General features: G+C 43.6%; 1 protein-coding gene across 1 annotated transcript; it reads right to left on the bottom strand.

The window, feature by feature from the left end:
• Window positions 1-6753: 6753 nt before the first annotated feature.
• Window positions 6754-11676, bottom strand: LOC124689821 (amino acid transporter AVT6A-like). The gene is made up of 6 exons (XM_047223290.1): window positions 11225-11676; window positions 8453-8874; window positions 7806-7958; window positions 7515-7718; window positions 6969-7434; window positions 6754-6886 (listed from the first exon to the last, which is right to left on the bottom strand). The coding sequence occupies exons 1-6, from the start codon at window positions 11674-11676 to the stop codon at window positions 6754-6756; spliced, it is 1830 nt and encodes a 609-aa protein (XP_047079246.1).
• Window positions 11677-11934: the final 258 nt, after the last annotated feature.

The raw sequence follows: 11934 nt of genomic DNA, 5'->3' as shown, positions 1-11934 counted from the left end.
ATGTAATCAACACAAATATCCTTAGACAAAGCATTGATGTTTTATCCCTAGTGGCAACAGACACATCCACAACCTTAGAACTTTACGTCCATTTGTCCCAGTTTAATGGAGGCATGAACCCACTATCGAGCATAAATACTCCCTCTTGGAGTCACAAGTCTCAACTTGGCCAGAGCCTCTACTAGCAACGTAGAGCATGCAAGAACATAAATAACATATATGATAGATTGATAATCAACTTGACATAGTATTCAATATTCATCGGATCCCAACAAACACAACATGAAGGATTACAAATAGATGATCTTGATCATGATAGGCAGCTCACAAGATCTAACATGATAGCACAATGGGGAGAAGACGACCATCTAGCTACTGCTATGGACCCATAGTCCAGGGGTGAACTACTCACACATCGATCCGGAGGCGATCATGGCGATGAAGAGACCTCCGGGAGATGATTCCCCTCTCCGGCGAGGGTGCCGGAGGCGATCTCCCTGAATCCCCCGAGATGGGATTGGCGGCGGCGGCGTCTGCGGAAGGTTTTCCGTATCGTGGCTCTCGGTGCGGGGGTTTCACGACGAAGACTTTAAGTAGGCGGAAGGGCGGGTCGAGGAGCGTCACGGGGAACCCACACAACGAGGGCCGCGCGGCCGGGGCCCGGGCCGCGCCGCCCTGGCGTGTCGTCGCCCGTGGCCCCACTTCGTTTCCTCTTCGGACTTACGGAAGCTTCGTGGAAAAATAGGACCACGGGCGTTGATTTCGTCCAATTCCGAGAATATTTCCTTACTAGGATTTACGAAACCAAAAACAGCGAGAAAATAGCAAGCGGCTCTTCGGCATCTCGTCAATAGGTTAGTGCCGGAAAATGCATAATAATGACATATAATGTGTATAAAACATGTGAGTATCATCATAAAAGTAGCATGGAACATAAGAAATTATAGATACGTTTGGGACGTATCACTTATCACCATTGTTGAAGTGCATCATCGGTGTTGATGAACAGCTTGGCGAGAGGGGGAGGGGTGCATCGGCCGCTGGCCTGCTTTTCCATCGTCATTGGTCGCAACAGTGCTCTTCGATGTGCCGAGGGCAGTGGAACTGCCGACGGTAAGAGGAGATTGAGAGGTGAGAGGATTTATGACACGCATTCCGGAAAACATCGCATCGTCTCACGCTCTTCATCCCGTGTCCAGCTGCTTGCATCCGAATGCCCTATTTGCGCTCGTCCAGGCATGTCCCGATGGAAAACCGTAGGTTCAAGTGTTCCTCAGGGGATAATTTTGGGGCTGCTTGAGAACCTGCTATGCAAGCCCAACGGTCTAGATTTTGGGCTGGCTTGGCCGTTTTGTGGGTAACCAAAAGAGGCCCCTATTGTTGGATTGATTTTTTTTTATGTTTTCTTGTGCATATATTTTTATGTTTTCCAAATACAAGTTATGTACAAAAAGAAAAGAAATACCTCATGCCCAAAAACTAAAAGAAAATTTACATTCATTCTTTTTGAGAAAGAAAACACTTTATTAAAGCACACGAGCCGCCTCATTAAAAACCTTCCAGTCCCCTTCGGTACCCTGTGATGAGGACATCCCATCTGTTGATACAACCGATGTATCTATAGCCACACAAATACAAGGACCAATCACTCGAACTTGTGCCAGACAACTTAACTATCACGTACTTTCGTTTCTTGGAACTATTCCTCACATACATGTGAATATGATGCTGCCTAAATCAGATGTGTTTGTTACTCTTAAGAATGATGGACCTAGCATGGATGAGAAGGACAAGCATTGGAGCACGATCACACATGGAGGAGATGGCAGCAAACATATGAGGATTGAAGAGGACGCTGCAACTGAAGATTTCAGAACTCTAAAGCCACCAATAAAATATGAAGACATGGACGAAATATAGAGCTTTCCACTTCATAATTTCGTCAATATAGTTACATGGTGCTGCGTCACTTTTAAGTTTGGGCCAGGCCCATGTAATTTTCGCAGGAATTAAGTCAGCCCCCATTTAGAGTCCGTATTGAAGGGGGAAAGGCCTTCTAGGGTTTTTCGGCCACCATATGCATGGCTGGTCGAAACCCCATATTTTCCTCGTTTAAATACCCCCATAGCCATCACGTTTAGACTCGGATTTTGATTAGATTAAAAGTTAGCCACTGCTGCAACTCTCGTGTACTTCTTTTGAGGCCAACGCCTAGAACAAGACCGACTATTCGGAATCCCACCTTATTCAATAAAGCTTTCATCTTTTATCCGCAATATCCTGATTGCATCATTACTTATTACTTGTTCTCGATTTCAGGTAGGAATTAAGACTCTCACTGGTCAAGCTGATCGTGCATCCGCAAGGCAGTACAGATTGTCCTAGCGATTGCATTGGCCAAGAGCTTTGCACGTGTAGTTGGATCGTCAAGCACGAACTCCACCAACAAATCGAAGATATCCTCTTCTCATCTAAAGATCGGACACCTTTGCCCTATCACCCTGGTAAGGAAAAGAGTGCGTTAGAAACTCGCTGCTCGGTGATAACGTACAAGTTCATTACAATCAGCAAGAATATTTCTCCTAAAACCCTCTAGCGGTCCATTGAACCAGACATGCTGGCCCGAAGCTTTAGACACCGAGCCTCTCGCCAAGCAATGCGCGTCACCATTTGACCTCCTCCCTTCATGGACAAACTGAACCACCTGGAAGTCATTTCTCCTCGCCCATAGATCTTGGACAACCTGTCTGTACGAGCCTTTTCCCTCTCCCTCAATGCTACGGATGATGTTCAGACAGTCCGACGCCACTCGGATACGCTGTACCAGGAGACCGGCCGCCAGCGCCAGACCCTCCCTACACGCCATTACCTCCAAGCTCTCAGGATCTGATACTCCCTGTAGGACCACTGCTGAGGCACCCAAGAGCTGACCCGCCTCACCAGCCGCTATCGCAGCAGCTGGAAGGTTTTTTGAGACTGCCGCATCCACATTCACCTTGACATGGCCAGGAGGCGGAGGAATCCACTTCGGCCCCGTAGCGAGGGCCTCGGAGCAGGCTCTAGGATTTAGAAAATTTACATTAAATGAGTTCCTCACTCCAAACCTTGTGGTCCAAACCGCCATAGGCGGAGGGTCTGGTTGACCATACTGGGCCTCTGCCCATCCTTTCCTTTGACTTTCACATGGAAATCTGGATTATTTCGGCCCACCTAGAGGAAATGGCTACTATATATGCTTATTCGGTCCATTCTAGTTAAACTGGCCCAGTCATGCTTATGTTGGCACTGCAAACCGCCCAAGCAACCAGGGCAATAATTTTCATAAAAAAGGAAGTTTGATTAGCTTCTTACAAGAGGAAATACGATCATGAATAGAAGCAGAAAGGGGACTCTATTTTTTTTTTTTTGAAGCTGGACAGTGAGTTTCCTCACTGCATTTTTTTATTTCTTAGTATAAAGAGTTGTGTACATGGCTTATGCTAGAGGACAACATCATGGCAAAACAGAAAAGCTAACAGTATGTCTATACAAAGTTATCCACCCATGCCTTAAGATTCAGATATGACTTGCGTTTTGCTTTATGAACCAACATAGCCAGTTCATCCTTGAACTTTCTTCTACAATGATACAAACTTGGAACTACTCCTTTGAAGATTAAATCATTCCTAGTAGTCCAGATAGTCCAGGAGATAAGCATAATAAGCTCCATAAAGAATGGCTGTCGAATTGACATCTTGAGACTCTAACAAAAATCATGAATATAAATGTTTAAGCTAGCAAGAGGTGGAGCCCATCCTAGGCACAAGTATTTCCAACAATGAGCAGCAAAGGGACAAGTAAATAAAAGATGATTTCTAGTCTCTAGGATAGAGTCTTGACACATGATGCAAGTGTAATCAGCCATAACAAAATTCTTCCGCTGCAACAATGCTCGAGTGTTCAGATGATTGTGTATGAGCAACCAGAAGAAAACCTTGTGCTTAGCTTGGGAACAATTTTTCCAGAGCCATGTAATGGCTGGGATAACATGCTCTTGCTTCATTAGAATTCTATGCACAGAAGAGACCTTGATCTTAGAAGTGCTGCAATGGACCACCCATTTGTCCTTCTCCTGTGATAGCTGAATAGCTGAGTAGAACCCAACAGATGTTGTAGCTGATGATATTCTGCAAGAGCTTCAGCTGACAAAGGCAAGTGAAAGAGGGAAGCAACATTAGTAGTAGTGAGCACCTCCAGAACTGAGAGTGAAGCATCCTTGACAAAGGATAAAAGATAGGGCCATTTGCTGGATAAAATATCCAGAAACCATTTATTTCAGAACAAAATGGTATTTCCACTCATGAGTGAACATGTTGCCGAAGATTTGTAGACCACTAAAGACTTAAGACAGTCTCTCCACCAGAATGAGATATCCCTGATCCGAAGAGGAGGCAAGGAATTTTGATAATAAAGTTCCCATGCTACATTTACCCAAGGGATATTCTCCTTATTAGAAAATTTATGAATATGCTTCATCAATAAACAATCATTCTGCACAGAGAGCTTGAGAACTCCAAACCTCCTTGATTCTTTGTCGCCTACATACCATATCCCAAGATGTCAGGGGATGAGATTTACTACCCAAATCTTTGTTCCTCCCTAAATGTCTTCTGTACTTATCACATTCATCAAGGACCCACTAATAAATCTTTAAAGTGCTGATACAGAAAATTGGCAAGGAGGAAAGGACAGAATTCACCAATCTAAGCTTACTGCCATAATTCAAATACATGGAACATGAGGGCAGTCTTCTCTGAATGCACATGATAAGAGGCATGAAGTATTCCTTTCTAGGCTTAGGGGAAAACCCAAAAAAAAAGAGAGATTTCCCAACTGACAATTTAGAGGAGAAGTGAAGATGGGAACTCAAATATTAATGGGTATGAAGTTTGACTTAGCATAGTTCACCTTGAGACCAGATGCAACACCAAAAGTGAGCAACAATTATTTAAGATGCAATAACCGAGGAACAACAGCTTGCATGGTAACAAGGGTACCATCAGCATATTGCACTGTGGGAAAGTCTGAAGAACACTACAGCTGGGATAAAGGCCTATGAACATGCCCAGATATCATAGCATGATTGACCAAAGATTGTAATGTATCAGCAGCCAGAACAAAGAACAAAGGGGACAAAGGGTCCCCTTGCCTCACTCCTCTTTGACATTTAAAAACGGACCCTGACACTCCATTGAGCAGAACTGCAGAAGATAAAATTTCCTTTATCCAGTAGCACCATTTTGGCCCAAAACTTCACATGATACCACAATACCACTCCTCAAATTTATAAGTTGGTTACTATTCACAAGATGTGTGTTTACAATCCCTAGAATTTTCATAAAAAATTTTGAAATACACAAATATCAACGAAAAAGAAAAATCTAACATGACATGAATAGTGTCACAAAAAATACAAAAGCACAAATGACAATGTTATTTCTCTCCGTGTCTATTTCGAATTTGTTCTAAATATTCCAAGGATTCTATAAACACATTTTGTGAACACTCACAAAAAAAAACAGAAACTTGTAAATTTGAATTTTGAGTAGTGGTACCATAGTATCATGTAGGAATAGGAAAGCACATAGGCACTGGAAGGAAAACAAATGTTTTTGGTCTCCGGTCCTGAAACATCACAAATGACACTATAGTATTGAGGAAGAATGGAATTCTTCTATTGCATCAGCTCTTAGTGTTGATTCATGATATATCTCGTCCCTGCAAACCGGATGACCCTAAAATTACTAAATTAGTCTGAAATTAAATCCCCAATCAAAACTTTCCCGGTTTAGGACTTAGGAGGTTTACTATACGCTTATACCATTCAACGGGGAGGGGGGAGTATACTCTCTTCATTCAAAATTATAAATCATTTTGGATAATGACACGGTCATCAACATAGTTGGAGTACTAATTTTTATTATTATAAGTATAAAAACAACAGATTAGAATATTCGAGAAAAAAATAAGCCATATAAATAGTTTGGGGGAAAAATGGACTGTCCTCAATCTTTGCGAGGATTTACCCATATTCCTTCAGAATTTGTTTTGCATATGCACAAAATTGAGAAAGCAGGAGGAGAAACCATTTGTTTGAGGCATTTACGTAAAAAAAAAGTTAATGATTTTGCCATCCTCTCTGCTCACCCAATTCAGTGACACAACAGCCCGGATAGCGAAAACATACTACAAAAAAGGAAACGTCCGCAGCAAACCCTTGCGTGAACTTGTATATATAAGGTCAAGTGTCAACGCTGATAAGTGGCCCAACTCTGAAGTCAGAAGTAAATCCAGTTGCCGCAAATTTCATAACATATCCACAACAATGCCTAGAACGGTTTGATCTTTCTGAGAATTAGTGAATATATAAACAGCTCTCTCATTATCATTTCAAAATGATTGAATAAACATGTAGAGAACCATAATTGTTCCCTTTCTTGGCAAAGATACAAACACCGACCACAGCGGCTATGCTCCCATTTCGAAAAAAAATACCAACCCACAGCATCAGAAAATGCTCATAATGTTAAGTCGGCTTACATATTCGCAAAAAAATAGACATGTGCAGCAAGGAAGATCCTTTCTAAGTGCCCAAAAAAATTTTAGGAGCCTCCATGAAACCATATTGTTTTTCTTCCGATGAAATCATATTGCTTGACTGCCTAGTATATTAATTAATCAAAAATCACCATTATTCCCATAAGAGTACAGAGCCTAGACCTCTGCCTTCCTGTAGATAATGTTCAGCGCATCAGTGTATAAGGCCACCAAATTTGAGAGCACAGCAAGCACTATCATGGTTACAGCTAAAATCTTGTCGCGCTTGGTTGCAACTCCATAAGAATCCCTACAGAACAACAAGCAGAACAGTAAGCCAGGGGCACCTACAAGCAGGGGACTTGTATGGCACAAATAAAATTGTTAGTTACCTCAGTATGATCATAGCAGGAAATATGAAGCCAATAAGGACAGCAGCCGTGGCACCGGTGACTTGGAACGCATCCCAGATGCTCGGTATGAAGTTAGCAGCAAGATAAATCACAACAAGGAGTGAGATTGAGATAATGGTGAACCTTCGGTTGTCAAGAGAAATGTGCCCTGAGGTGGGGAATAGCAGTCCATCGAAGTTGAGCCTAAGGGCAAAGAAGACTATAGGGAAGACGAGCATGACATGGACTACATAGCTCACTCTCACTACATCATTGAAAACATCGCTGAATGGAATACGGAGGTCAGAGTCAAAATTAGCGAGCACATCGGACAGTGTACCCTCGCCAAAGAGGAGATACGCAAACAAGCCTGTCGCAACGTAGACAGTTGAACAGAGAGCCAGTGAAGTTTGCACTATGGGCTTCGTCTGAGTTCTATCTTCCAGCTCATTATCGATGCTGTGAACTGTCCAGTTATGAAAGTCACATCTTTAGACCTCAGAAAATAACAACAAAAGCAAACAAAGTGGGTAGTAGGAGACACACCATTGTAGTGGCAAATGTAGGCAGTGACAAGAACTGGTACAGCTGTAAAGAGTTCCCAGATGGAATTATTTTCATCTATCTTAGGGAAGAGTTTAGGAATCTCAGCAGTTCCTTGGATGAGTCTGACAATAGCGATTCCAGCAGTGATCACAACAAAAACCACAGCAAGAGCAACTGATATAGCAGATGTGTATTTCAATGAATCTATGACCAAAGATGTTTATTAGTATTTTGTACAGATCACATTAGAAAATAGCATAATGCAATTTCTATAATTGAGAAAATACTTACCCAATTTCTTAAAGCTCACCAATGGAGCAAACACAAAAATAGTCGTGGCGAGGAGAACAACCGGCCGAGAATTCCACAATTGAGATCCAAACCATCCCTCAAAGACACCACGGTGATGAACACCGTTTGTAGATGTTCCGGATAGCACGTCACCTAGTAAAGATGAACAATCAGTACCAATAATAGCATGATGCGAAGCATATGATCGGATATAATCAGTTTCTTAAAAAAAGTGAGAACATTTCCTGCTCTTCTTCCGATGTACTGCCTAACACATCGCTTGGGCACATGTTAGAGTAATCATGTAGTACAGTAGAGGGAGGTAGATCAGACTAAAATCACATTTCGATCATTATAATACTATAGTGCTTAAGAATATATATTATGGGAAATGGAAACCGAACCCTAATGAAAAGATCAATAATTAGCCTAACTGAACCAAATAATTTTAAGTAAGAAATATTGGAAGAACTATCATCAAATATGTTTGCACTACCAAAGTCACGTGTCATGTTAAACATGAATAATTAAGAAACTACTACTTAGCTTCCAAGGACTCCAGATTATGCAGCTTACTACCAATTTCGGACATTCAAAATACAACTGTAGATCATAACAAAAATGGGTTGTGTGTATCCTAGGCATACCAATGATAATCATGTATACAATCATGACGCCGAGGTTGTTTATCACCACAGATGCTTGCAGCGCGATCCTCCCCCATCGACCAAAACTGTTGCCCATCAGCCGGCCGTAGGACGTAATCTCGCCCTCATGGCTGCACCTGAGCAGCATGTCGATGGACGCCTCGGTGAGAAACGCCACGAGGACGATCATCAGGATACCAGGTACAATGCCTAGCATCTTGATGCTCGCCGGCAGGGCCATGATCCCAGCCCCTACGATGGTCGTCGACAGATTGAAAACCGCGCCGGAGAAAGAAGCTCCATTGAACTCGTGGATACTGTATCCCAGTATTCCCTGTTCCTCGTTGAACGGGAGAAGTGGCATGGCCTCATCTCTCGTTTCACTAGGTGAGGCGTCGCCAATCCCCATTTGCTTCGATCTCCTGTATGTGCAGACATTTTATTAGAAAAAACTGAATATGGATGATGGAGTTTGTTTATTGCTTTTCTTCAATAATATAATATATATATATATATATATATCCTCCTTTTTATAGAAACCTTGTTGTGAATTAAAGACAGCTGAATCCCAGTTCCATTTATCTTGGAAGAATACTGGTTCCGGTTATTCAGGAAACAACTAAGATTTCAAGTCACAACTCCCTAATGACACTTTGACAGGACAATGCCCAACTCTTATATAGTACTCCTACACAAGGTTTCCTACAGGTTCACTCAGGAGATGTTCAGTACAGCAATGGGCAAATATTCATCACAACATTTAAAAAATCATATAATCTCCCCCAAATCTTAAGGAAGTTCTTCAGGGCATGCATAAGCATAATGCCATTTATGGGGTTACCAATCTGCTAACTCGACCGAATGGGGACAAAGCCCCAGTCAGAAAACCCAATCCTACCACCATGGATCTATGTCGACAACTAAAAACCAAGGAGCGTACCATACATACCTCTCTCCAGAATCCCAACCGAAACCAGCGAAGAAGGCAGACGACCAAGATCAATCAGGAGAAGAATTCTGCGCGCGCGCGTGCGTGCGTAGTAGACTAGACGGAGTGCTCCCCCTCCTCTCCCACCTCCGCCCTTCTTATAGGCAAATGCCGCGTGCGGCGTCCGTCTCCTAGCTAGAACTGGAAGGGTTCCTGCCTTCCTGGCCGCCGCGTCGAGCACCTGTCCGGTCCCTTTCGACAGAAATTTCAAAAGGAAAGTATTGAAACCCAGCCCAGATTGCCTTCCTTTCTTTTCTTCCAACAGTCGATCTTCGCTTCCTCTTACTTGCCAGATTAGTTTATTCTTTGGCCGGTTGCTTGCTTGCCGCCACGCCTTTTCTAGCGACGGGAGTGTCTTGCTGGTTCTTATCCTCAAGATGGACGGAAATGTCGAACCGTGCGGCGCCGCCGGTGAGCGTGGCACCCCGGCGAAGAAGACGATGACGACGAGAGCGAGCGGGACGGATCTACCGCCTGCTTGCCGATAGGACTGTCTGTTACATAGAGAGAGCGAGTTTTTTCATGCTGGTTTCGAGCGAGTTTTGTTACTACAATTTTTACCCAACACTGAACTGCACATGCTAGATCTACACTTCAAATGTATGCATCCGTGGCACGCCAAAATGAAGAATGATCGGAATGGTTTAGAGCGAGTTTGTCATGGAGATCAGAAGAAAAATGTGAAGTAGCCAAAGAGTCAAAGGCGTGGCTGACAGAAGGAATGGAATTGCGCTCTGGCTGAACGGCTGTTGTGGGAGCCATGATGAGCCATAGCTAGCGAAGTCCACCATGTTTTTCTTTGGAGGGGCTGGAAATGGACATGACTAAAATACTCCCTTTGTACTGATCAGCGATAACTAATATCGATCGGAGGGAGTGTAACTTTTTTTAACATGCTCTACACGTTTATATCACAACGAGAAAACAACAACGTCGTTGAACTTTCAGATTGCATCTATCTGACGTGTCAATATGCTGTGAGCTTCGTAGTAAAAAGGAAAAAAAAAACAAATTCAATTTTCACCCAACAATTGTGCATTTATGAGACAAATTACCCTATCTAATAAAAGTTTTACCGAAATGTCCCATTTAAGAAAAATATGAACATGCTGTTGTCCAATTTTAGCATTCACTGTGTGTTGTTGGATAAGGGCAACATATTCAACGCGGCCTTGTCGCCAACCAATCTAGCCTTCATATCACAATACATTCTATTACTCGTCGCCATTTTCATAATTTCGAGCACCAATCATAACCTCACATGTTGCCAATAGACACATATCAGAAAATGAGGATCGGAAATTTCCGAAAGGAGTAATCTAGATAAGTTTTCACTAGGTGGGTGTCACGAATGCACAACTAAATGGTCAAAAGTAAAATTCAGTCCAAAAGAAAATTTGCATTTATTCTCTTTGCGACCAAAATGACCAGGCCAATTCCTGAGCCCCAACTAGGCCCAACGCTCAGCCGAAGATTGTCGGGTCGGGGTGGGGGGGGGGGGGCACCTCGTCTGAGTCTAGAACCCACATCCACGCCACCTCCCTCTCCGTGACAGCGAGGGTTCCTACGACAACCCTTTCGAGGGTACCAGCAACGACGATGAATCCTGCGGCGATCCTTTCGACGAGGAAGAGGAAGACGACGGATGCCTAGGGTTATGCAGAGGTCCGTCAGACGAGGAGGACGACGACGACAACAATGGTGAGGGGATGTGCAAAGTCCCTTGCTGCTTCGACGGTGACGAAGAAGATGACATCGAGGATCTATGCGTATCCCCCTGCAACAATGACGACGGGGAGAGCGTGGAGGATCTCAAAGCTGGAGTTGATGCCGATGCAGTGGACGTGGCCCTTTTAGCATCGACCTCGTCGAGGATCATGGCTTTGTAGAAGTTGTGCACCTCCAGAACCCAGGGATCCATTCCCACCGTCGAGGCGGTCAAGAGCATGAAGTCGTCTTTGTGTTTCTTCACGGTGACACACTCCTTCTCAATCTGAATCTTCTCTTCTTGCTTTTGGAGTAGTGCCGCCCACCTCTCGTCGGCCTTCTGGTCTCGAATGAGCAGGTTCGAATAGACATCGGCGAGGCACTTGTTGATCCATGACTGGATCTTCTCGGTCGATGCTGCTTCAAGCATGGTATTCGTGGCCGTCTTGTTGCCGATATGGTGCCATGCTGATGCTGCGAGCGGTGCATCAAGATCAATGATTCCATCTTTGCTCCTCACCAAGGACATACGCGTCAACCTCCACTTCTCACAGGTTTGGATCTTGCTATATCAATGCAGCAAGACAAATCCTCCATGTCATCATCCTCATCATCATCAACATCAGCATCAACGACTTTGCTAAGCCTTACCCTCTTTGGTGTGCTCTCGTAGTTCCTTCGAACCCACTTCTCATTTCTAGGTAGTTCCTTGTAGCAATGGTGCAAAGCGAAGGGTTTTTGTACACCTTTCTTGTTCGTTGCTTGTAGATGTCTTGTTGGAGAAGTC

The sequence above is a fragment of the Lolium rigidum genome, chromosome 2 (genome assembly GCF_022539505.1).
Source record: "Lolium rigidum isolate FL_2022 chromosome 2, APGP_CSIRO_Lrig_0.1, whole genome shotgun sequence".
Taxonomy (NCBI): Eukaryota; Viridiplantae; Streptophyta; class Magnoliopsida; order Poales; family Poaceae; genus Lolium; species Lolium rigidum.
Note: the sequence above shows the minus strand (reverse complement) of the source record. Positions and strands in the feature narration are given on the sequence as shown.